Source organism: Condylura cristata, unplaced genomic scaffold, assembly GCF_000260355.1.
Source record: "Condylura cristata isolate star-nosed mole 26May11 unplaced genomic scaffold, ConCri1.0 scaffold00005, whole genome shotgun sequence".
Taxonomy (NCBI): domain Eukaryota; kingdom Metazoa; phylum Chordata; class Mammalia; order Eulipotyphla; family Talpidae; genus Condylura; species Condylura cristata.
The window spans coordinates 10841597-10866146 of NW_004567106.1; the positions used below are offsets into that span (position 1 = coordinate 10841597).

The 24550-nt window shown below is 34.8% G+C and overlaps 1 protein-coding gene across 7 annotated transcripts in view; it reads left to right on the plus strand.

The window, feature by feature from the left end:
• PPP1R9A (protein phosphatase 1, regulatory subunit 9A) overlaps nucleotides 1-24550 on the plus strand; it is a 281612-nt gene that overhangs the window by 221398 nt on the left and 35664 nt on the right. For 4 of the 7 annotated variants that reach the window (XM_012720896.1, XM_012720898.1, XM_004676698.2 and 1 more), the window contains 6 exons: nucleotides 419-472; nucleotides 2997-3226; nucleotides 4691-4787; nucleotides 4908-5079; nucleotides 21718-21875; nucleotides 22372-22666. In XM_012720896.1, coding sequence (XP_012576350.1) covers nucleotides 419-472; nucleotides 2997-3226; nucleotides 4691-4787; nucleotides 4908-5079; nucleotides 21718-21875; nucleotides 22372-22666 — 1006 coding nt within the window. The remainder of the gene's footprint in view (nucleotides 1-418; nucleotides 473-2996; nucleotides 3227-4690; nucleotides 4788-4907; nucleotides 5080-21717; nucleotides 21876-22371; nucleotides 22667-24550) is intronic. The other 3 variants (XM_012720899.1, XM_012720900.1, XM_012720901.1) reach the window with 1 other exon arrangement.

The following is a 24550-nucleotide window of genomic DNA, read 5'->3' on the forward strand; positions in this document are numbered from 1 at the left end:
TTTTTTTTTTTTTTGGGCAGGACTGCAAGATGAGACAATCACTTTAGCAGTGATGGATGAGACTTAAAAGATGTCTTATTTTTCATGAGCCTCTGGCCTGTACCCCAGTTCTGTATGCACAGATACATAAATCTTTAAAAAAAAAAAAAAAAAAAAAAAAAACGTTTCTTCTCTTTGGTCCCTGAGCAATTAAATTTGCAACCTAACCCGATGTTAGGGAGTGAGCCATAAACCTGTGTTTAATTAGTTTGCACCTAATGAGTCATTTTACACACTAGACATTTTAATTTACAACCTGCTGCATTGCAGCACCTTTCTAGGCCTTCTGCGATGTAATAAGGTATTCATCCAGCTGCTGAGGCTTTAAAAATATAGAGACACTCTCAGTTCAGATTTTTTCTTTGTTTTCAATTTTCAGTTGCAAATCAAACACGCAGTTACAGAAGCAGAGATTCAAAAATTGAAGACCAAGGTAAGCACCAATATATGGTGTTTGAATTGTACATTTTAAACTTCAGATGCTATGAATAAATTCAACCCTTGGACTATAGGACTTGTTCCCTGTGCATTTGAAAGAATACAAATGTGAGACCTTCATATCCATTGCTAGAGGCATAGACTAACCTGCCCTGCCGGTGAAATCACATTCCTGTAGGGGGTAAATATCACCATACAACTGCAGTGAAAGCAGCATAGTATTTTGCAGAAACACATTTACATATTTGCACATATGTGACCAGTTCCCCCTGAGCTTTTCTCCAAAAGAAAAGATTTTTTATGGTTCAAGCATCTGAATTATGTTCTAACTACTGACTAACTTAAGCACAAGCTATTATATCTTTTTCCTTTGAGTCACCTTTTAAAAAACAGGTTTTGTCATTTTTTCATGTTTAACTTACTCACCAGAAGCAATGTATTATTTTAATAATGGTTCATTAATTTTTTTTTACTTAGAAAAAAATCTGAGTTTTATTAATCTATTATTTTCAAATTAGTATAATATACCCACACTTGATTTTAGATGCCAGATGCTGCTAGAAACTTTTAAACAAGTTTAGTTCACTTTATTTAAATTTGTGGGAAACTGTAGTTCTCAATGAAAAGGGGTATTTATTTTTTTAGTTTATTTACAAAACAATACAAGATTCAAAAGGGCATTTTGATTGATAAATTATTCGGGACTTAAAAACCCTAAATTTGTTTCTAGTTTTGTCAAATATGTAATTTCAAAGATTTAAAATGTCTTTTGAATTACTTTTAAAACAATATTCTCTGTTGCTTTTATGGTCTTTTTAAAATTAAGACATAATTCCTGTCCACCACTAATGATCCGTTTCCCTATTCACACTGAACACTTGTTTTGGTTTTTCCATATGTTTTAAATGGAGATGAATTAGCAAGGCTATTTTTGGCTAAATGGTATTCTCAGCTAATAACTCTGAAACTCTTTAGTCAAAACATGTCTATACATCATTCATGGTGTCAGCCCAGCTCTCTGAATAATAATTTTTAAATTAGTAGTGGCTGGTAAATAAACAACTTGAATACAAAACATTGCTTAATAAAAGATGCAGTAAAAACCTAGTCCCCTTTTAGATTGCTATTGTTTCTTTGCATAGAATGGAAGAATAGAAGATTTAAAAATAAATGTTGGTTACTATCAAGGGAAAAAGATTCCCATGTGATTAAAACTATTATAACAAAACATGATTTAGACTGTCAGCATTTAATTTAGAAAACTCTATAAATTAGTACTTTATAGTTTTTCTCGTTATTATATTGACATATAATGTCCACAGATCAGATGACATGGTAAAATAAGGCTCTTTATTATCCATGTTGGTAATGATATCCCTAATTTTGAATGTTTTTAGCTATTTTATTTTTTTTACTTTGTAATGCTTTACCAATGGATTTGGTTTCAAATATAAGTAAAAACATACTTTGTTGAATTCTGTAGGATTTGAAATATATTAGATTTTGAAAATTAATAGTTTCTAAAGGCTGTATCATTTTGAACTTTAAAGAAAATATCTGAAATAGATAACGCACTATTTGAAGGTCAAACAGTTACTTTAAATAAATTATCTCTGAGCAAGACTGACCATTTAGTATATCTGTGAGTATACCTATTCCTCAGAGTCTCTAGTCACAGTCACCATTGCCTTTGTATTTCATTGGAATGATTTAAATGAATCCAGCAATAATTTACATTTCTGCTTATACTGGGCTTTATAATTTTATGCAAATTTGTGTTTCTAAAGCTTTGTAAATTAATGACACTGCAAGCACAATATGAGCAGGTTATGTTCACATCAATTGGAGTGAAATATGTAATAATATCAAAAGGGTTAAAAACAAGTTAAAAGTGACTAACATTTTTCATAAGATTACACTGAAGGCACTATTCCAAGCACACAAAAGTGTTATATCACAATTCGGTTGCATAGGTGATATCATTGAGTCCCAGAGAACTTCAGTTACTTGTCAAAGGTTTTAAGGCAGTGACAGCAGAGCGGGTCCGATGGCAACTAAATGACTCAAATGTTCCTCTTGATCATTACACCCGTATTGTGCTTCTGCCTCTCTCTTTCCCTCCTTGTCACTCCTCACATCTGTTTTGTTGTTATTAAATATAACCATATTGTTTAAAAAGAAAACCTAAAACATGTTAAATCCATAGGTAGAATCAGTTAAACTAAAATATTATGATAGAATTTCAGACCATGTGATGTGATGGAAAATTCATGAGTTTGGAATCAAATCCAATTTTTTTTTATAAGCGGTGTGACCTTGAACAAATCATTTCACTTATCGAGGCTTTCATATTATAATCTATGAAACAATGAAAATAATACAAGTTCTATTCATCTCAAGGTTTTTGATGACTGAGTATATGTAACAATGGCATTTAACCTAAAACCTGCATAAAAAGTGGGGGAATTTTGACACAAAAATATCCAGATTATCCTTGCCTTGGTATTTGCTTTGTCCAGCTGCAAGCAGCAGAAAATGAGAAGGTGAGGTGGGAACTAGAAAAAAACCAACTCCAACAGAATATAGAAGAGAACAAAGAAAGAATGTTGAAGTTGGAGAGCTACTGGATTGAGGCGCAAACGTTATGCCACACAGTGAATGAACACCTCAAAGAGACTCAAAGTCAGTATCAGGCCTTGGAGAAGAAGTACAACAAGGCAAAGAAACTGATCAAGGATTTTCAACAAAAGTAAGCAACTCTAGTGACTAAGAATAATAGTCTTTATTTCTAAATGTTTCTATCCAGTAATTTTGTTATCAGATTTATCCCTCTAAGAAGCATATTGAAAGCATATATAGACATTAATTCTTGAAACCACTCTATAGTTGTGTCACAAGTTTCTGCTTTGTTTATTTTACAATTTTTTGAGTAACCAGTTACCTCCTGATGGTATTTTATAATCAGTGATAGTAATTATTAAAACATTTGAACCTCTAACCTTTTTGATGTATCACTGTAATTTGGAAGCAAGTCATACCGAAGTGCTAAACTCCTAGAGTGATACTGGCCACTGTGGCACATACAAAGCAGCAATTGGATTCTTGACCAGGCTGCTTCTCTCTCTGCTCTTAGAATCAATAACGGTAAAGTTTCTCTAGTACAGGTAATGCAAGTATTGACAAACAACATACCATGCCCTGCCACTTTGCCTTTCTCAGATGTTGAAAGAATAACAAGGTTCTCGGTTCACTGTGAGGGACCACACTCTGCGTTTGAATTTCAGTAGCTCTTTCCAAACTAATGCCGCTTTGCTTCCATCTGTTGGATTTTTGTGTAATTTCAGGGAACCAACCAGGGAGTGTTCTACTGCATATTTATCAGTTACTTCTGATTAGCTAGGACAATTAAAAAAGGGGAGGAGGATTAGTACATCTTTTGGCTTTCCACGCCAAGCTGTAGGAACTAAGCATATATATAAAATTCACTGTATTTCACTGTATCTGTGTTTCTTCCTATCTTGGAAATAATATTTTAACATTACAAAGATTACTAAAGAAAGTTTGCTTTTGAAAGGTGGGAGATGTTCTTTGTGACTGTAAATTCAGAACATCACTTTTTTAATTCTTCTGGACATAAAAGTCATATCTTATGTTATTTCTTACAGTAATTTTATAAGAAGTTTTGCTACAATCGCATGCTGTATTCTAGACTCTCAAAGTAGATATTTCTTCTCCTGGTCAGCCCCTTAGAGGTGTGATAGCCCCAGTGTAAATGATCCACATCACCACTCTCCACTGTCATACATAGAAAACAGTCTTCTTATAATTATTTGGATTTCATTAATTTGTAAATGTGGAATCATACTTACCTGACCTATAATTATCTCTATGAAATTACCCAAGGGTAGGTCACTAGGTCACTAGTGCGGTACCTTCTATCTTAATAAGTATTGGTGCTCTAGAATCAGCAGCTGCACATGAAAGTTATAATAAACAGAATGGAAGCTTTGGCCTTTTACTTTGTGACTCATTGAACTATTTTATTTGCTTTTATTACTGTATACCTTTTCTCTATTTGTGCTGAGTCTTGCTTATTTAAATTACTACCCAGTTATGTGTCTTGCTGTACAGTTTAGTGCTTCAAGTAAGAATTTTTATGTTTCTTCAGTTATCATGTGTTTGAAACAATCATATCTATTATTTTCTTATTAAGAGAACTTGATTTCATCAAAAGACAGGAAGCAGAAAGAAAGAAAATAGAAGATTTGGAAAAAGCTCATCTTGTAGAAGTTCAAGGCCTACAAGTGCGGGTGAGTGGTACACTCATTGCCACTGAAGAGGGGTAACGTTTCACCTCATGCTTGGGACAGAGACCTGTTGGAATGAATGATTTTTTTCATGAACGATTTTTTTTTTTTTTTTTTTTTAAGATTAGAGATTTGGAAACTGAGGTGTTCAAGCTACTGAAGCAGAATGGAACTCAAGTTAACAATAACAACAACATCTTTGAGAGAAGAACATCTCTTGGTGAAGTCTCTAAAGGAGATACCATGGAGAACATGGATGTCAAGCAAACATCTTGTCAGGATGGCCTCAGTCAAGGTCTGTCAAACCTAACCACAGAAGTTATTTTTAAAAATTATATCATTTCACCTACATCTTTTAAAGGGATTTGAAAGTTGAAAAATTCTTCCTGCTGTGGGAATAAAGAAAAGGCTCATTAAAATGATAACTTAGTATTTAGGTCTTATAAAAAATAAGCGATTTGATACAAATAAATAATAAGATTCCAGTTTAAAACAAACCAAATATCCTTTAAGCCACCCTAAAATTTTTGTAGTTAACCACATTGAAAAGGTAGTCCTTTATCCTATCTGGGATTGACTGAACTACTTATGTATTCATGAGTAAAGCTTACAGACTCCAAGTCACTAGGCTAAAGACTGTTCATAACATCAAAAGGTTGGTTACCTGCTTCTAACACTCAGAATGAAGTAAGCAAAGAATTGCTGTGGACTTCTGTGCTGTCACCTTGGTGTCCTATATATTCTTCCTGTAAGAGACCAAATAAGCCAAGATACTGGAAACATTTTCTGTTGCAAATGGTTATCTTCTTTTATAATCAACCACAAATAAACCACCTATTTTCACATGCATGCATACACAGAAACACACAGAATGTGTGAATATGACTAGAATGCCTTAATAGTTATAGCATACATATTGATTCTATGTATAATATATATAGATATTTCATATGTGTATAAAATATAAAAATAAATATTCCATTACTTTTTCTAAAAGGAAAAAAAATTTACTGATACATGAGCACAAAGAAAATGAATCTTACAATAATTCTTTAGGTCAAACATTTTCTGGCAATGCTCCAAAGGGATTAATGTGGGAAATCCTTGTAGTTGCACTCCGTGACACATAAGTACACTATGTTAACATTTTTCTAAATATAATTAATCTTCATTTATAAATCTAACATAGAAAAATACTTGCATATATTTAGAAATTAGAAACCATGTAAGAATTTATAAAGATAAATGTGTAGGAGGGTATAAAATATTCAGTTTAATCTGTGAAGATATCTACCTGGTAGTTCTTGAAGACAGTGAAAATAAAAGAACACTTCTCAGCAGGCTTGTCATAATAGGACTGACAACACACAGCCAGAGATTGGACATGCTGTAAACTGTGTTCACTAATGAGCTGTTTAATTCTTTGATGATCTTTCTCACATATTAAAATGACTCCAATGAGATTTTCCTATAAACAAGTGTTTATATCAGATCATTAACTTTTAGAGCTAAATTCTTAGCTATTAAAAATGGACAGTATTAGAAAACTCCATTTTAAATTTTAAATTAAAGCAACATCTAGAGATTTAAGCCCATTCACTAAGTTTATATTATTTTCCCTGAAAGTAAAATCTGTAACATTCTTAAGAGGCAGCTTTAAGAGGAGTGTTTAGTGCCATTACTGCTAACTAAAGAATTGTATAACTATAGGCAGGTCAGTTGCTTTTCTGGGTGGTTCTTACTATGTGTAATATAAAAATAATACTACTTTGGTCCATACCGTAGCAAGTATTTTGACTACATCATTATATTAACTATATTCTATTTGATTAGAGCTTTTCTAAAAATGCAATTTTTATATCTGGAACCGTAATAGTTACTTCTAAAGAAAATATCAAATCCAATCAGTGATTTTTTTTTCCTTTCTTAATATTTTAATTTTTAAAACTCAGTGTGGTTTATAATAGATACATGTTCCTGCTGTGGCATATACAAAGTGTGGTCAGTAACCAGGTGTTTTCCAAAATTTGATTCATTTTTGATGGTTTCTTTCAGTTCAGAAATCTGTATCTTGTCATATAATTAATAATATTTATTAAATTATATGGCTACAGAAGATCAACAAACTATGCAATTAGCATGCTAATTTGAATCAAAACCTTACATTTCTTCTGAACCCTTTTTCTATTCTACACCCTCCATTTTGCCACATAATTATCAGTTTCCCTAGCAACACTGTCGATTCACAGTGAGATGCAGAGACTACTAATTCTTACTGAAACCAATTCATGTTTGTGCAGTATAGGTAGAATCAGTCATCGCAGACATAGTAGCATACATATCAAGCAGTCCTCTTCCTGTTTTGTTGCTGAGGACAGCCAGTGATAAATCTCCTTGAATTTCAATTGCTTGATCACGCAAACTAAAATGGCTTGGTCAGTAGCTAGATAGGAGTGCTCTGGAAAGCACTTTTCTAAATTGATCCTTTGCTTCTGTTGCTAGGGAACGCTAAAGTCCTACAGGTTTAGAAAAGAAAGTAAAGCTTTGGACCAAGCACCAGCCCTGGCATTTGAAGACTCCTCCCCGCTTTCCTCCAACCACACACCTTTTGCAACAGGAGGGGTATATGTCCCTGCCCCTAAAATTCAGTGCTCTGCCTTCTGCTTCCTATATACTAACCAGTTCTCAATTACATTTCAAGTACTAGAGTGTTTTATATACAAAATGAGTGGTTTAGAATATTTTTAGGTCTTGAGGAAGCTCAGTGAAGCAAAAGGAATAAAAATTATATATCAATGAAAAATTATCATGGTATGAAATAGTAGGCAAAAAAAAAAAACAAAACACAACAGAATGAAAGGGAAGAGTGAAGGAGGAAGAAATGGAGGAGGAGGAAAGGAAGAGCACAGCCATGGCCATAGGTGCATGTTAACTCTTGTTCTTCTGAAATAGCCCCCAACTGAGGACAGATGTGACTCTTCACATTGAATTATTATAAATTTCTGGAGTGATGAAACCATTTGCAGAATTTAAAATTTACTACAGTTAAGAATATATCTGATTGCAACTGAGATGGGAAAATGCAAAAAAAAAAAATGTAAAAATAAATTATTATTAAAAATAAAAAAAGAATATATCTGAGGGCCCTCCCTGCATCACAGTGGGTTAGAACACAGCACTGCAAGATAGCTGCAGCTGCTTCAGTGCGAGTTCGATCCCTGGCCCCAGAGATGGCCCACATGACATGGCAGACCTCTCCTAACCTGCCCACTGTTCCCCTCAGCAGTGTACTTTATCGATCTGCCTGTTCTGCTCCCCTCTCTATCTCTGGTGAAGCCTCTCACCTCTCCTGCACCTCTGGCTTGTACCCCAGCTCTGTACAAATAAATAGATAAATCGTATAAAAAAAAGAGTATTTCTGAACACTCTTTACATGGTTCTGTCTATTCTAAGCTCACCGAAGGACCACATTAGAATTTTGATAGATTATGTTTATAAATGCATTCTTTAATATTTTCTAATGTGGCTTTCTTACAACATATAACACAAATGTAGCATTTTCCCACCAAAAAATATAACATCTGGAGATGGCTTCTAGCTTGCTTCAGTGTGCTGGATAAATATTACTCTTTGTTTTACATGTGTTCCAAGATGTGAAAATGGTATTTTGCCATGTGGTGTCATGTGCCCATTGATGTCAGCATTTTTAGTAATGCTGGTCCATACCAGCATTATTATCTATCTTTATTATAGCCACAGCCCTGAAGTGACTAGAAACATTTGTGATTGTCTACCTACTTAAGTCAGGATTACAATAAGAGCAGAGAACACAGGCTAGAGAGCTGTGGAAGGAAAAAAGTGTCATCATGTCATTTTGACTAGATCCCCTAGAAAAGTTTTTAAAACAACATTCTGTTCTTGAGCTTTCAGGCATACTAGGATATATGGAGGGTAGTTCTCAGCTTTGAATATTTTAAGGTTGTTGTTAGAAAAAGATAACTCATATTCCATAGATATCCTGAATGAAAAAATAAGATTCAGTAGGCACAAGTTCCATAGGAATACAGGTTATGAGGTTATGTATCCTACCTTGAGAAGCCAGAAGTAAGCATAATTCCTTTTTAAAAGTTACTGGCCACAGGCCCTCCCTGGTGGCGCAGCGGGTTAAAGCACAGCACTGAGAATCCTCATGAGTTTGATTCCCGCCTGCCCCGGAGGTGACCACATGGCGTGGCAGACCTCTCTTGACCCGCCCGCTGCTCCCCTCAGCAGTGTACTTCGTCGATCTGCCTGTTCTGCTCCCCACTTTGTGTCTGGTGAAGCCTCTCACCGCCCCTGAACCTCTGGCCTGTACCCCGTTCTGTATGCACAAATAAATAAATCTTTAAAAAAAAAAAGTTACTGGCCACACAGAGAGCCTAAAAGTACAATGACTATTGAAAAGGAAGGTGGACTAGGTAGAAAGGACAATGATTGGCACCATCAAATGTTTGTCAAAGTATATGATGTGTAGGGTGACTGAAATCAAGGGTGAGGAGATGAGGGTCTGGTATGAGATAATTTAATATTTAATATAAACTTCATAAGAGAAGAAAACTAGTGTGAAAAAAGAAAAAGTACATAATGTTAGAATAGTGTTTTCCTGATTCATAAGTCTTGTGTTAAAGGTAGGGTCATTTGAAGTGCCAGATGGTATTCTTGGAGTAAAAGTAGATTTTACTTTTATGTCAAAAAAAGTCAGAAAAGGACTTTTTACTTAATTCTGTGAGCATTGTGATCCATTAAGAGTTCTGGTGCATACCAGGAGCCTCTGGGGAACTTGTAGGTTTGAAAATAGAGCTCTAAGACTTACATGAAGTTTAGTGATAGGTATTATTACCCAGGCTGCTGCTTTCTCACACTCATCTATTCATCCAGCAGGTCATTAATCCCCAAAGTGAGAACATGAGGGATGGCATTAAACATGTACTCTTGTTTCTTTTTGTTACTTTTTTTTTTCTTGATTCTATTGAGAGCAAGAAGATTTTTTTTTCTTGATTCTATTGAGAGCAAGAAGAAAAAGACTTAAACTATAAGATGGCAGATCAGAAAAATTGAGGTCAGAATTAATAACTCAATCCTGGTTGTACTTAAAAACAAGACAATTTCTTGGCTACTTTCAAGGTAATTTAAGAATATCCTGGAAGAGCAGGCATATGTATATGAAAATAAAACCTTTTCGTTTTCTCTCCTTTCCCCTACTCTTTTTCCACAAATGGTTTGGCTGCTGTATTAGGGCACCAGATTCCCCAAAAGTAGATTTCTAAGATAGCAGTCTGCACCTGGACCCTGGGTCCAGTGCATTTGGTCTCAAACCCAGGATGTGTGGGTTTGTCAGTAGAACCCTGAAGCTGCTAAGACACTCTGGCTTGGTAGTTCTCTGTCCATCAGTTCTTATCTTTGTGTATATTTAACAAAGGGATGCATTTAAAATGAAACAATTTTCTCAAAAGGTTTTCAAAAAATAAAGGATACATTTCAGAAAGGGTAGGGGTAGGAGCGGAAATCATCTAATAAGAATGATCTCAAGATTCACAATGTATTATCAGTTAAGGAAAAAATATACTAAAAACTATTAAATAGCCTAAGCCAAAATAATAAGTTGAAATCAGAAACATATCTGTGTAAAAAAAAAATCATGACCCACTTGTGTCTATGTAAGGAATGCAGCGCTGGTTTAATACTAGCAAATTCATATAATTCACACATTAGGCAGCAAAAATAAAAAAGTTTATAATCCTCTCAATAGGAAATGAGGAAGAGAAAAATAAACATTTACTAAAGCTCAATACTGACTCCTGGTGAAGATTAATTAGACATACCTTTTAAACTCAATTTTGTGAGGCTAACAAAATCTCTAGCAAACATATTAAGTGGTAAAATATTAAGTAAAAAATTCCCTTTAAAATTAAGAAGCTTGATGAAAGAAATACAACTACATTAAGTATCAAAAGACTTCGACAAGGGTAACATTTAGGAATCAGCTTTTGAAAGCTTTAGAAGAATGGCAAAGTGAGAAAAAGTAAGGATTATCTTAAGTCTCATAAACATGGACAGAGAAAAAGGTGGATGTCGATGGATGTGAGGAGAAAATATAGAAAGAATCAGAATGAACTTTTGTCACTCATTTTAACCTTGCCTTAGGGGAGACTGACAAATATTTCAGTGACATAAAACCTTGAAGATAGAGGAGAAACACAATCTGGATGATCTGGTACTTCCACAATGTAGCAGCAAAACAGCTTCACTGATAGAGACAGTGTGGATTTTCTACTGGAGGTCCTCACAAGTACTAGACAAGAGAGAGAAGTGAAAGAGTGAGAAAAATAACCACAGGTATCATTATTCACTGGCAATAAGTTGAATGCCTGGGGAAAAAAAAAGAAAAGTCTATAGACCATTAGAATTAATATGAGGTTAGCAGCACAAGTGACTCAGCATCATTAGATACCAATGAATTCTAATAGAAATACTATTTTTTTATAAAATACCATTTATAATAGAAGCAAAAATATAAGATAGCCAATATAAATTTAGCAAAAGGCAATCAAGACAGACCTTGGTGCCATTATACCAAATTAATGTGTATATTACATAGAATTTCCTTCAGAATTTAAGCAGGGCTTTGATTATGGATATGAAAGAACAACTTAACCAAGAATAGTCAAGATCCTTCTAAGGAAGAACATAGTAAAGAACTTGTTCCTTCCGATGCTGAGATTCCTTTCAAAGTTATGGTGGTTAAAGCAGTATAGATAGTATAGTCTCAGCAGTTGACAAGTAGACCAGTATAACAGAAAAGGGAATCCAGAAACAGAATAAACTATTCAGGTCAATTGAGATAATACAGGAAAGACACTGCACAATGATGGGGAAAAGATGGACTAACAAAGCATGCTGAGAAAATTGACTTCTCAATGGGGAAAAAATGAAATTAGGACGCACAACATAAATTTCGAATGAATTGACATCTCGACTATGAGAAACAGTAACTTTTAGAAGAAAATGTAGAATAGATGATTTGTAAAATACATCAATTTTAAAAGTTTGATGAATTTGGCTACAATAATATTAGAATAATCATAAAACACCATAACATAAGTGAAACAAAAACTTGAGAGATGGTACCTAACAGAGTGGGGAAATGGACAAAACACATATACACTCAGTTCATAAAACAGGAGGCCCACAAGTTAGTAAAAGTAAACACTCAAACTCAGGAAAAATAATAATGCAAATATAAAATTTTACCATAATATGTGATAGCTAGCATATGGGGGGGGGATTGAAAACATAGACAGCTATTTTGTTAAAATAGCTTGATATGTTGGGTAAAATGGAAGATGTACAAATTCTGGGGACCAATAAGTTCACTTCTATATGTCTAAATGCCTCCTAGAGCACTTGCTAATGTGTACTAAAAGACATTCAAAAATGCACAGCAGCGTTATTCATAGTAATGCAGAAAAAAGTGAATCAATCTTATATATACATTTCAATTTAATGCTGAGCAGACAAAAAATATTACATGCAATTCATTACCAAGTTTATGAAGTTAAAAAGCAAGCCAAATTTATCTACTAGGGGTACATTTGTGAAATAACTAGGAGAACAATCAAGGGCTTCAACTAGAAATAGAGCAGAGAGAAGGTAAGGATTTTGTTTTTAAGCTTGATGGTAAGTTCACAGATGTCTTCCCCTGCCCCTTCTGTATGGCTTACATGTATGGTATACATTTTCCCACAAATAAAATATTTTAAAATGGAAAGGAGCATCATTGAAAAATAAGAGTTAGAAAAACCATGAAATAATTTTTGGTTTAAAAACATATTTTCCAAATTTCATAAGATAAAATTAATCCGTTACTCCTCCTTCATTTACATTTAGAAGGGTCTTCCTGATATCACTGACTCCTTCAAGAAATTAGGTTTTGCTTGGACTTTAGCCATATCCTTTTTGCCTTCTCCGAGCATCAATGATTGTGAATTTTTTCATACCTAGGCATGCAGGCCAGACCCCTACCATCGCTTCCGATTTATTTCCTAGTAGTCTGAGAGTACATTAAGCATTCACTTTTAGTATAAGAACCCAGAATTTTAAAATAAGGTTAAAGGCATGATTAAAGCCAGAATTCATTAAATGAAAGTCATTAGAAAGAAAGTGAATGCTTGCACTACATTATCAGGAGTGTCTTATACAAGAGCATTAGATACAGAGCAATGAGGTCATTATTCCATGCTGTCACATTGTTTAATTCTAAATTGGAGTGAGAGAAAATTCTGCAGTAGATTAAAGCTTTTTTTTTTTTTAATCATGCGTACAGATGTAGTTTCTTGGTAAACTTCCACAATTTTTATTTTTCCTGAAGAAGGTATCTTCAATAAGTTTTAATCCCCAATAAATAATTTTGGCCATGAAATATTATTGAGCTCCACTAATTAAAGGGTGAACATTCCCAGTAAATCAGTATGGGAAATTTTAATGAACAAGCCAAATGAATGAGAAATCAATACTTATTGATTTCAGGCATATCATTAAAGCCAAAAATCTGTCCTCTTAACTCAAAAAGCAAAACACCTAAATCGCTGTCTAGTTTTGTGCAAGTTTTGCATTTGTCTACAATGTAAGACATTGAGACTTTTATTGCCAAATCAACAAGGTAGTCAGAAGAGTGGTCAGCTGCAAATGGTCTCTCTTTGTTCATAGTTCTCATGCACCTTCATATATTCATGGAAGTCACCATCCCTTCCAGTCTATATATTAGTTCTAGAAGATATCTGAAGTCTTCATAAAAAATTATTTTGTCAAGAGCTTAAGTTTAGCCATATCCTATCCATTTTAGGTGGACAGAGCTACTTTATATTTTATTTTGGCTTTTGAATGTTATTTGCTTGCAATAGAATGATAAGATTAACAGTGATCTTCGGCAAGGAAAGACAATTTTTAACCAAAACATGGGTTATAATTCCCTGTCATGTAAAGTTCACAAGATATTCTGAGGTGTTTCCTACATTTTATAAATAATGCAGTGATTCACCATGAATTCCAATGACACATATTGCAAAATACTACCTAGTGATGCTAGTGTAACATTGAATAAACGAATAAGCTCAGAGACAAAACAGAGGAGTATAAAAGTAGGAAGAAGATGCTACATGCATGCTGTGGGCTCTGTGCTTTTTTCACAGTGAACACAGGTATGTCTACCCACCAAAAGGAAAACACAATCGATCATAGTATCACAACATCTATAAAATTTAAAATGAGTCATGAGCAGCTATATTTGGAATTAGCACCAGGCAAATGCTGTGTGTGTGCATGTTATCGAACATTGTGCTGGCCATATTGTTTAGTAACTACAACATCAAGATTCTTGGGGTTTTTCTGTTAATGCAGGACAGTGACATCAGGGTATGATTATATTTCAGTACATTTGGAGTATTGGTGTGATTCAGCACTGTGTAATATGTCTGAGACTTGTAAGAAATTCCATTTACAAAGAAACTTAAAAAGTTACAATAAATGACTCTTTAGTACTTTTTGAGTACTAAAAAAAAGTCTTTCATATAGTTACTTTGTTTTTAAAATAATTGTTTGTGTTATTCAAGTAACATTTTTAAGGACGGCCAGTCTTTGCAAGTACTTTAAATTCTTACACATATATTACATTATACTTAGCAAGCACTTTAAATTTTTACACATATATTACATTATACTTACAAGTACTGTGAACTTTTACATTCTCTATCTTACTTAAACATTTATTTTTATTTATTTATGCATATAGTAACTGGTGTGTAGGACAGAAGTGCCAGGGATGAAAGTATTCACCAAAGACAGAGTAAGGAGCAGAACAGGCATATCTACTGAAATACACTGCTGAGGGGACCAGCAGGCGAGACAGGAGAGATCTGCTACACCATGTGGGTCAGCTCCCTGGCCAGGGATCAAACTCATGCCTCAGTGGTTGGTGATAACTTCATAAAGCTAAGATTTTAATCCCTGTGCCACCAGGGAGGACCAACTTTAAATTTTCTTAAATCTTGTAATGATATATGTAAGTCTTTTGCTAGTTAAAAGACTGTCCTATTAAAGAAGCCAACAACTGTCCTTTCAAGTAACTGAAGTTATTTCCTACTTAAGACATGTTTAGACCTAAAGACCTGGATTCTTCATGTACTAATCAAGGAAATCAATTTTCATGCATGCAAACTGATATCCAGAATTTTTAATTAAGAAATTAGTTAGATTCATATAGGCAGCCTTGAGTGAACACAGAAGCTTCTTGTTGTCAAGTCAGAGACAGGATATTTCCACATACCCTACCCCTTCATTTAGACTCCATTTGTACACATGACTTTATAGTTCTCACGGAAGTATGTGGTTCCGAGACATTTTGCCCACTAGATCATATTTATTTATTTATTTAGTTTAAAGATTTATTTATTCATACAGAACTGGAGTACAGGCCAGAGGTGAAGGGGCAATGGGAGGATTCCCCAGAGACAAAATGGGAAGCAGGACAGGCAGATCGACAAAGTACACTGCTGAAGGGAGCAGCAGGCAGGTCAGGAGAGGTCTGCCACACCATGGAGTCACCTCCGGGGCTGGGATCAAACTTGTACTGAAACAGCTGTGGCTCACTAGCAGTGCTACGTCCTAACCCGTTGCACCACCAGGGAGGGCCAGATCATATTTTAATTATTGAATATTAAGTGAAGAGAAGCCTTTACTGTCAGATTCTAAAAGCCTCTGACACTGAAGGAATCCCAACATATTTAAATGCCTTTTCCTGTTGTCTGAATTTAAATATTCTAAACTTCTGATTCTTGGAATCATATTTGGTGGACTATAGACTTTTTTGGGTAGTTTTTTTTTTTTCTTTCTGATTTATAGTCTAGAATTCCTGGTACACCCTAGTGATATTACTAAATATTCATAACTGAGACAACAGCATTTGAAATTCTCTGCCCTCTGAGAACTGGAGTGTAGGCTGACCATCAGCTGAAGAAGCAAAGTTAGATACCACACTACCATGAAGGTCTTCCCTGAATCAAGTAACCAAATTATGTTGATAGGCTATACAGGTGTTTTGAGATTGCATTCATTAATAAGGAGGTTAAAAAGGAATTCCTTAATATTTTTTGAGTTAGCAGATGGCATGTAGTTTGTACAGTAATAAAATTGGTCCTCATGATGAAAAGATTAGGAAGAAGCAATTATCTACTTGTTGCAAAATGTTCCTAGAAATTTTCATAAATACTTCTTGGAGTGCAAAATGATTCAATGTTCAGGTAACAGAAAAGAAACTCCCCCCAAACAAACCAACTATTAAGAGTTCAGGATGAGAGTTTCTCACCAAAATGTTATCATAAAATGAACTGAAGTTGGTAAACTTGGTCTCAAATGACTGTCTTATTCATGACACTCTCCCTATACAAAACTAAAAGGAAGTAGCCTCAGGACCTTATTTCCACCAAGTCATCTGACAGTAAGTAGCAAGAAAGCAACCAAAGCACATGCCATAAAAGACCATCCTTTTCATGTGGGACAAGTGGATATCATTTTATAGGAATAGCAGGTCCTAGAATACTGGATTATCAGATTAGAATGGACTTTAGTGTCTTTAAAAGAAAATGTATTGAATATTTATATACCCTTTTTTACTATATCTTTTTATTATATTAAAAAAAACACCAAAAATGCTGACACTACATATAAAATTAAAATTCCCTTTGACCCAAGTCTCCAAATCTAGTACCTTCTTCAGAGATAAATACATCAGTATAAAGTGTTATCTTTCTAGTTTTTTTTCTACCAGTATCAGCATGTATTTATCACTGAATAATATATTTTATGGTGATGTTTTTTAAATTGTTCAAATAAATATACATACTGGGGTCACTTAAAGTGTTGCTCCCTTTTATGTCAGAAATAAAGGTATTTATTGAGTGCTTATATACCACTTTTCTAAGCACTTTTATACCTATTTATTCACTTAATCCTCAAACAATGTAATTTTTATTATGTTATCAGGATGCCCATTTTGCAGATGAGGATTCTGAGTTTAGTTAATTGCCCAGTTTAGTGACAGAACCACGGTTCATGATTTTATTCCAAGAAGACTAACTCCAGGTCTACTCTCCTGGTAACAATTTGACACGCCTCTGTGAGATACATAAACCTCTCTCTGAATGTGATATGTATCAAGCCAAAGCCCCACAGGCCCATCTTTTATGAACTTGCAGTGACTATGAATGATATGCAGATAGTGCTCAAGTTTAAAAAAGCCAATAAGTGCCTCATTATATTCAGCATTTCAGTTGCTAATAGCACAAGGCATGCACTGTGATTGGGCGAGGTATGTCTGTTTTTGAGGGGAATAATACATGTAGGAATGCGGAGCAGACCCCATTGTTATGCTGCTCCATGCCCCTGGTGCCTTGCTGTCTATATCTGATCTGTGGGCAGCCTTCCATTTACGTCAAAAATAACGTCAACCTAGTGAAAAAATGGAATGACTCACAGCATTACTTTAGGGAACCAGTCTCTGTGTAATATGATATATAACATCCTAATTTCACAGAACATTTTTCCTAACAGCTGCTGAAATCATAATTGAATCCATAAAATTCTTTTAAAGGACCCGGTCTGAAGCAGTACTGAAACTAATCTTAAAATGCAGGTATAGTAAGGCAAACTCTCCACCCACTCAAAACTGTCTGTCCTTAACAACTTCATATCTTTTCTGTATTTTCTATCTATAGTTATTGATCCGCTCTAGTCTGTTCTTTTGTATTTCTGGCTGCATTTGAGTCAGAAATAGGCTATGTCTGATGCTAGAAGGTCTGAAAGAAAAATATGGAGAAGAGAAGAAAGGGAGTTTTCCTCTGACTCAGATGAACAGCTGAACAAGGCACTGGAGAGAAAGAGTGGGGGAAGAGCCTGGATTTGGGGTTTATAAGTCATGTTACTTTATTGGTTACAATCTCTGTAGAGAATAAATGACAGTAAGAACGCATGTCCAATTGGCACTTAGTAACATCTAACTTCCAACTGCTGAATGGGTTGTACTTCTCCTGCCACGTTGCCATCCACAAAACAAACCACTAAACTTTTAGATAAGTACTAAACCAAGTAAAAGCCCTTTGTTTTGTTTGTTTGTCATTCGGATATTGTATACTTCTGGGAATTTAGAAAGTTAGCCTGTGGCATGTGTTTGTGTATGGAAGATAAAGACTTAAAGAAGGATTCAAAGAAGGCAGAAGGGTACTTGTGATGTTTGCCTGCAGATTTGAGTGTGACTTTATGGAGGGCAGATCAGTTTCTGAAGCCTGACCCCTACTCAGTCTCCTCCACAGATTAATTGTGATAAAATTAATACTGACTTAGTGACCTTCTTTGAGCCTTGGTTTTCCTATCTGTGAATAAGTCTCCAAGCTTCTTCTGAATGGTTTATTCTGATTCTTGTAATGATGTAGTAAGAAAAGGTAGCAGCTCAGTCAGGCAATCTCCCATCCAGTGAACGGCCCAGCCGCATAGTTCTCAACACTCTTGGCTGATATCTTCAAGCATCTCTTCTAATTCTGTCATGGGGATGTGACTTGTATGTGTAGTGGTTGCATGTCATCCAACTTTCTTCTGGCTGTTGGAGTAAAAGTTCTCAGCTCCATTCCATTTTTCTGGTTCTTGAAAAATATTTTTTCCCCTTGGGATATAGTATGAATTACTGTTTTGTAATCATGAATTTCTACTATAAAAAGACCAGAGATAATTGTTTTCAATATTTTGTTAGTAATGTAATATACTTAAGGCACTGCTTTTCAGGCTGCCCAATTGCGTCATTAATAGATGTGGCCCATGCAAGTGCTCTAGCCTTTATATGTAGTGAGCACTAGCAAATGCACCAGATTGTCATTTTGTGGTTGTCTGATTCCACTGTCTAGTATATTACTGAATAGTAATGGAGCCAGGGATCTAAGTTCTCTACACGCTGAACCTTGGTAATAAGTAGTTCTTATGATCTCTCAGTTTATTTGCTCAGTACGTAGTGAGGGAATGGCTCCAGCAATCCTGTTTGTTAGGTGATTTGCAGGGCCCTACAGGGCCAGGATTCTATTGCAAAACGTGTCATGATTACAAAAGTAAAATGAGCTTCCTTCCTTGGGACTTTTTGTCATCAGCAGCCAAAACTATTATTAAACCAACTAAGCAGAAATCATGTGAAAAATAATGTTTTCATCATGTCTTCCTTTCGTAATGCTCTCTTAACACATGTGGAAGATTAATGATAATATTTCATGGATAGTCTGTTGGAAAGTCAGTTTCCTTGAAAAAGTTACATCATGTGTGATTTTACCACTGTAAACTGAACTCTAATGGCATTAAAATCTTGTCTACTAACTTGTGTAATACTAGCTGATTTGGAATAGCCATTCATCATAGTTTATAGGTAAAGTAAGGGCAAGTTACTCAAGTTCTCAGAAGAAACAACACATTCTTCCCCTGGCCTGTCTCATGAAGAATACATGAGACAGTGTGTGTGAAGGTGCTTTCTATTACAGAACTTTTCATTCCACTTTGAGTAGATAAGTTATTATACCTACAGATATGACTAACAACCTACTTTCATTATGTGGTGTTTCCACATTTTTGTATGTAAACAAGAACTTGTAAGGTTGATTCTCTCCCAGTTATCCCAACTGCAGGGTTAGATTTTATTGGAAGAAGGAGATTAAAGTGATCAAGGAGAATACTGTTCTTCCACTGACATGTACAAATGAAGATATAAGTAATTAGAGAATATTTGTTGGTCTTTTATATGTCTGAATGGCCTGACTTCGCTAAATATTCACTTTTCTTTCCAATATGTGAAATGAAAAGTTGAAGTCAATAAATAGATCTATTTCCTAGAGTAAAATACATTTAATTTTGTTAGAGCCATATGCCAAATGTTAAATTCTATAAATTAGAGAAGTATAACCTGAGGTGCTTCCTTGTTTTGTTTTTTTATTATATTTAGAGCACATATTTCTAATAATAATGTTGGGAACAATTTCCTATGAGAATTTTTTTATTCTATTAATATCAGTGTTTATAAATGTTCTGCAACAATTATTTGCTTTGATAATTTTAATCCAGAAGCACTTACTTATTAATTCCTTGATGATTATTTATTTAATAACAGCCACTCTGAAAAGATAAAATAAGATTAATGATCAGACTACATTGTTTCTAAGGAGTACCAGCATACACAAATGCAAGGACTAGTAGCATTCAAATAAATTCAATCAGAGAGCACTTTTCCTCAGCCAACACCTAGGTTATTAATAGTAACCTTTCTCCTTCCCCTGTAGAATGGTAGCTTGGAATCTGGGGAGCGAGATGCAGGGTGATGAGAGGCAGATTAAAGAGCACCATGTTTTGACCCTCCACTAAGCCTCCCCAGTTCATTTTCTTTGTGCTCCATTTTACTCATTTTCTTCTCCTTTCCTCATTGACTCTTTTTCATTTAAAGAGTTCAATATTTTACTTTGGAAAGTCAGTGTCATTCCCAGTTGGGAGAGATGCTATCCAGAAAAAAGTAGTGAAACAGAGACACATAGCATATAACTTTTAATATAAACTTGGATGTTAATAAAAGAACAGGAGGACCCTCCCTGGTTGTGCAGTGGGTTAAAGCACAGCACTATGAAGCTATCTGTAGCCACTGCAGCACTAATTCGATCTTGGGCCAGGGAGGTGACCCACATGGCACGGCAGACCTCTCCTGTCTTGCCTACTGCTCCCCTCAGTAGTGTACTTCAGTAGATCTGCCTGTTCTGCTCCTCACTCTGTCTCTGGTGAATCCTCTCACCCACCACACCTCTGGCCTGTAACCCAGTTCTTTCTGCATAAATTAATCTTTTTAAAAATTAAATTTAATTAAAAGTAAAAGAAAGGGAAATATTTATGTTACCCACCCATAATACTGGATTATTTCTATTTCTTAAATTGTTTGTGTGGATAACCTGATCTTGTTTTATTTCCTGAATTAGCTTAAATTCTGGCCATTATAGAGAGTTCAAGGAAGAAAAAGCTAGATTGTCAAAACCTGGTTTGGATCAAAAAAATGCGTTAAGACTAAAATGATAGGGACTTTACAGCCTATTAATTTTGCTATAGAAAATGGATGCTGATGGACACTTTCTGTTACTTATACTTGACGTGGTAAACTTGATTTTCATAAGTCTGTGTCCTTGGCTCTTAAGATCACCAACTCTGGGGCCTTCCTGTTGGTGCAGGGATTAAGTCTCAATAAGATCACGCAATTACCTGTGTGGCCTGAGTTCAATCTCCAGCCCTGAAGGTGACCCAAATAGCACAGCAGATTTCTCCTGTTTTGCCTGCTGCTCCCCTCAGCAATGTATTTCATAGATTTCCCTGTTCTGCTCCCCACTCTATCTCTGGTGAATCCTCTCACCCCCTCACCTTTGGCCTAGACCCCAGTTCTTATATGAATAAATAACTAAAATAATTTTTTTAAAAAAAATAAATAAGATCACCAATTCTGACTTACCTTCCTGTTTATCTGTATTCATCAATACTGCAGTATACCTACACATAAATAACCAAATAGAAGTCAGTGCTTTCTAGATGTTATAGCTAGGTCTTAACGCTCTTTCAAAGTTAGATTTTTGTTGTTGCTTTATTCACCTTCACTGTTGGTTTCCTCTTAGACTATGTACATTTATCCTAAATCTCAGGGGGTTATCAGAGGATGTGTCGTTTGTTAGCTATTTTCTTGCCTGGTATTACTGATGACCTTGAGATTTTGTTATCAGCAACTGTGGTCTCTTTGTCAATGCTCTCCAAAGGTTTCTCTCACTGACTGTTTTGCCCTGTTCTTTCTTAGACTTGAATGAAGCAGTCCCAGAGACAGAGCGCCTAGATTCAAAAGCACTGAAAACCCGAGCCCAGCTCTCCGTAAAAAACAGACGTCAGAAGCCCTCTAGGACAAGACTCTACGATAGTGTCAGCTCAACAGATGGAGAGGACAGTCTAGAGCGAAAGGTGAGCATCACTATTTCCTAATTTACAGTGTTATCTGTATAATTGTTCCAACAGCTTTTTGAAGATAATGATTTTTCTACAGCCAAATTCTATTCCTAGTTGGAAACAGCTGGAACAGTTCACGTCCTTGTGTCCTCAATTTTTCCTTCACTGAATATGTTATTATGATTTGGGTTCTTTCTCTACTTATTCTTAGGTGCATTAGCCATGATGTCCTATCTCTTGATGGTGCTGTAATATTCAGCCGTGGGCTCTACCTTGTAGAACAGAATGAATCTACAAGTTAACAGTTTCTGTATGCCTTAGGTATCTGTGTTAGCTGCAGTAGTTATATGGATTGCATTGTTGTGAACTCTGCAGTCACAGCTGTAACTCAACAAACAAAAATTAGTTTTCTTGGGGATTCCCTTGAAGAAGGTTGGTCTGATTTCAAAGTGAGTATTACAAGGAACTGATGCTGAGGCATAACTTCCTTTATGATCTCTTATACCAACAGCCTTCAGACAGTTATTATAACCACTTGCATGTTACCAAATCACTTCTGCCCAAGGGTTTGAGAACTTCTCCAGAATCAGATTCTGGTGCTCCATCCCTCACCCCAGTGGCTAGCAGTGTGCCCTTCTCACCTGACCACGACGCTGAATTTCAAGGAGAACCACTGCGCCCAGAAAGGGAGCCTTCCTCCTCCACGTTGGGAGATACCTCACTCTCTTCTTCAAAATCTGATCAAGAAATGGAAGAATCTCCTTTCCACCATCAAGCTACCACCAAGAAAACGTTGCAAGAAAAAGGTACTATTAAATGCATGTGCTCCTTTTTGTTCTGATTTCACTTAACCCTTTTCTATTTGTGCAAAATAACAATGACTTCTTACAATAATCATAGTTGTATCCTAGTAATCAATATAACTGTCCTTTTCTGTTATGGGATAAGAGAATACCTCCTACTATTTACTTTTTTTATTTTTATCTTTTCCTATCTGACTATTAATTTACTATCTCCACTCTCCTCAAGTTTGTTATTAAAGGAAATTCTTAGGAGGCCTCCTAGAAACTTTGTAGACTAAGCAACCTAGAGTTTCAGTAAACACTAACATAGTTACATGGGAACATAGAGTGAAATGAAGACCATCTAGGTCTTTACCACTTTCTTGTCTTTTATTTAGAAGAAACTTTTACAATAATGATTTATACAAGAAAAGGGCATGATAAAGAAGCTATGGTAATGCAAGGAGAATAGTCAATTAAAGTCTAAAATAGGCTCTCAGAGTTAATATCAGAATTCATAGAAATATCCATGTATTTCTGTCTTTCTAGTTGTATGTTTCCATTTATAGATATTTTAAGTCCGTATTTAAACTAGTTAAGTGATGCAGTAACATGTTAAATATAAGATCACCCCCCTACCACTTCTGACACTTTCATGTGAAGTAAACAAATAAATTTGGTTACATTATCTTTCACATTGGAAAAGCATATATATAAACAAAAATGCTTTTTAGTGCATATGTGTTTTTTGTATAACTTCTTTTGCCCACAAAAATGAATGATATTAATCACATTATTCTGTAATTTTGTTTTATATGTAATATTTTATGGACATCTCTGGGACAATATATACAAATTTAAATGAGAAGATAATTTTCTGATGAGTCTATAACACAGCTGAAGCAATGATTTAAGTATTGATGGGCATTTTGACTGTATCCTGGAGGTTTTTGTTGTTGTTTATTTGCTTGTTTGCTTACTACTGTGAAAAAAATACAAACTTCTTTGTTCTTCAGTTTTTATATTAAGAAGCTCTTATTTCTGTAGAGCAAATTTCCAGAAGTTGAATTGATAGTCAGAGCATACTGTACTCAGAGGAACATATATAAATTAAAATGCACTTATTGTTAAAAATAAATGTTCAAAGCAAATAAAATAAATATTCTAAATGATAGGGAAGGAACAGAAAGCAGATAGAACAGGAAACTCAATTTAATGAATTTTACTGAAGTGAAAGCCTATTCCTAACTCTTCCCTACAAAAAATTACATTGAAGTGTACAAATAATTCCAGGTAAAAGTGAATAGCCCCCTTGGAAAGATGCATTAAAAAATAAAGAATAACAACAGCACAACACTAGAAATAAGAACTGAGATACAGGGATCAAAACAACTATTTTTTTCAATATATTATGAAAATTATGGTAGTACATTAGAAAATCTAAAGAAATTAGAGAACTCCCTACCAGATATAACTCAAATTGGTCTAAGAAGAAACCAGTAATCACAGATATGAAATGTACTGTTACTGCTTCTGCTTAGAAAGGCTATGGTGGTTTTATAATTCTACTCTGCCAAGCCTATTAAAAATAGGTTCTATTTTATGTTAATTATTCCAAGTAGGATATTTCTCATTTAGTTTATGGAGCTGAAGTGTTGAAAACTAGTAAAATTTGAACATAAGAAAATCTTATGCATGTAGATTCATTTTATATATTTTGCAAGTAAATTGAATATAAGTACAAATTAAATTTTATTTCATAAGGTAGAATTAATTCTTAAAATATAAGGATGGTTGATGATGAGAGGAGGCAAACAGCTAGGCATATCATATTCAAAATTCCAAGACTGCAAGATAAAGAAAAGATAATGAGAATGACAAGAGGGAAGAAACAAATAACCTACAAAG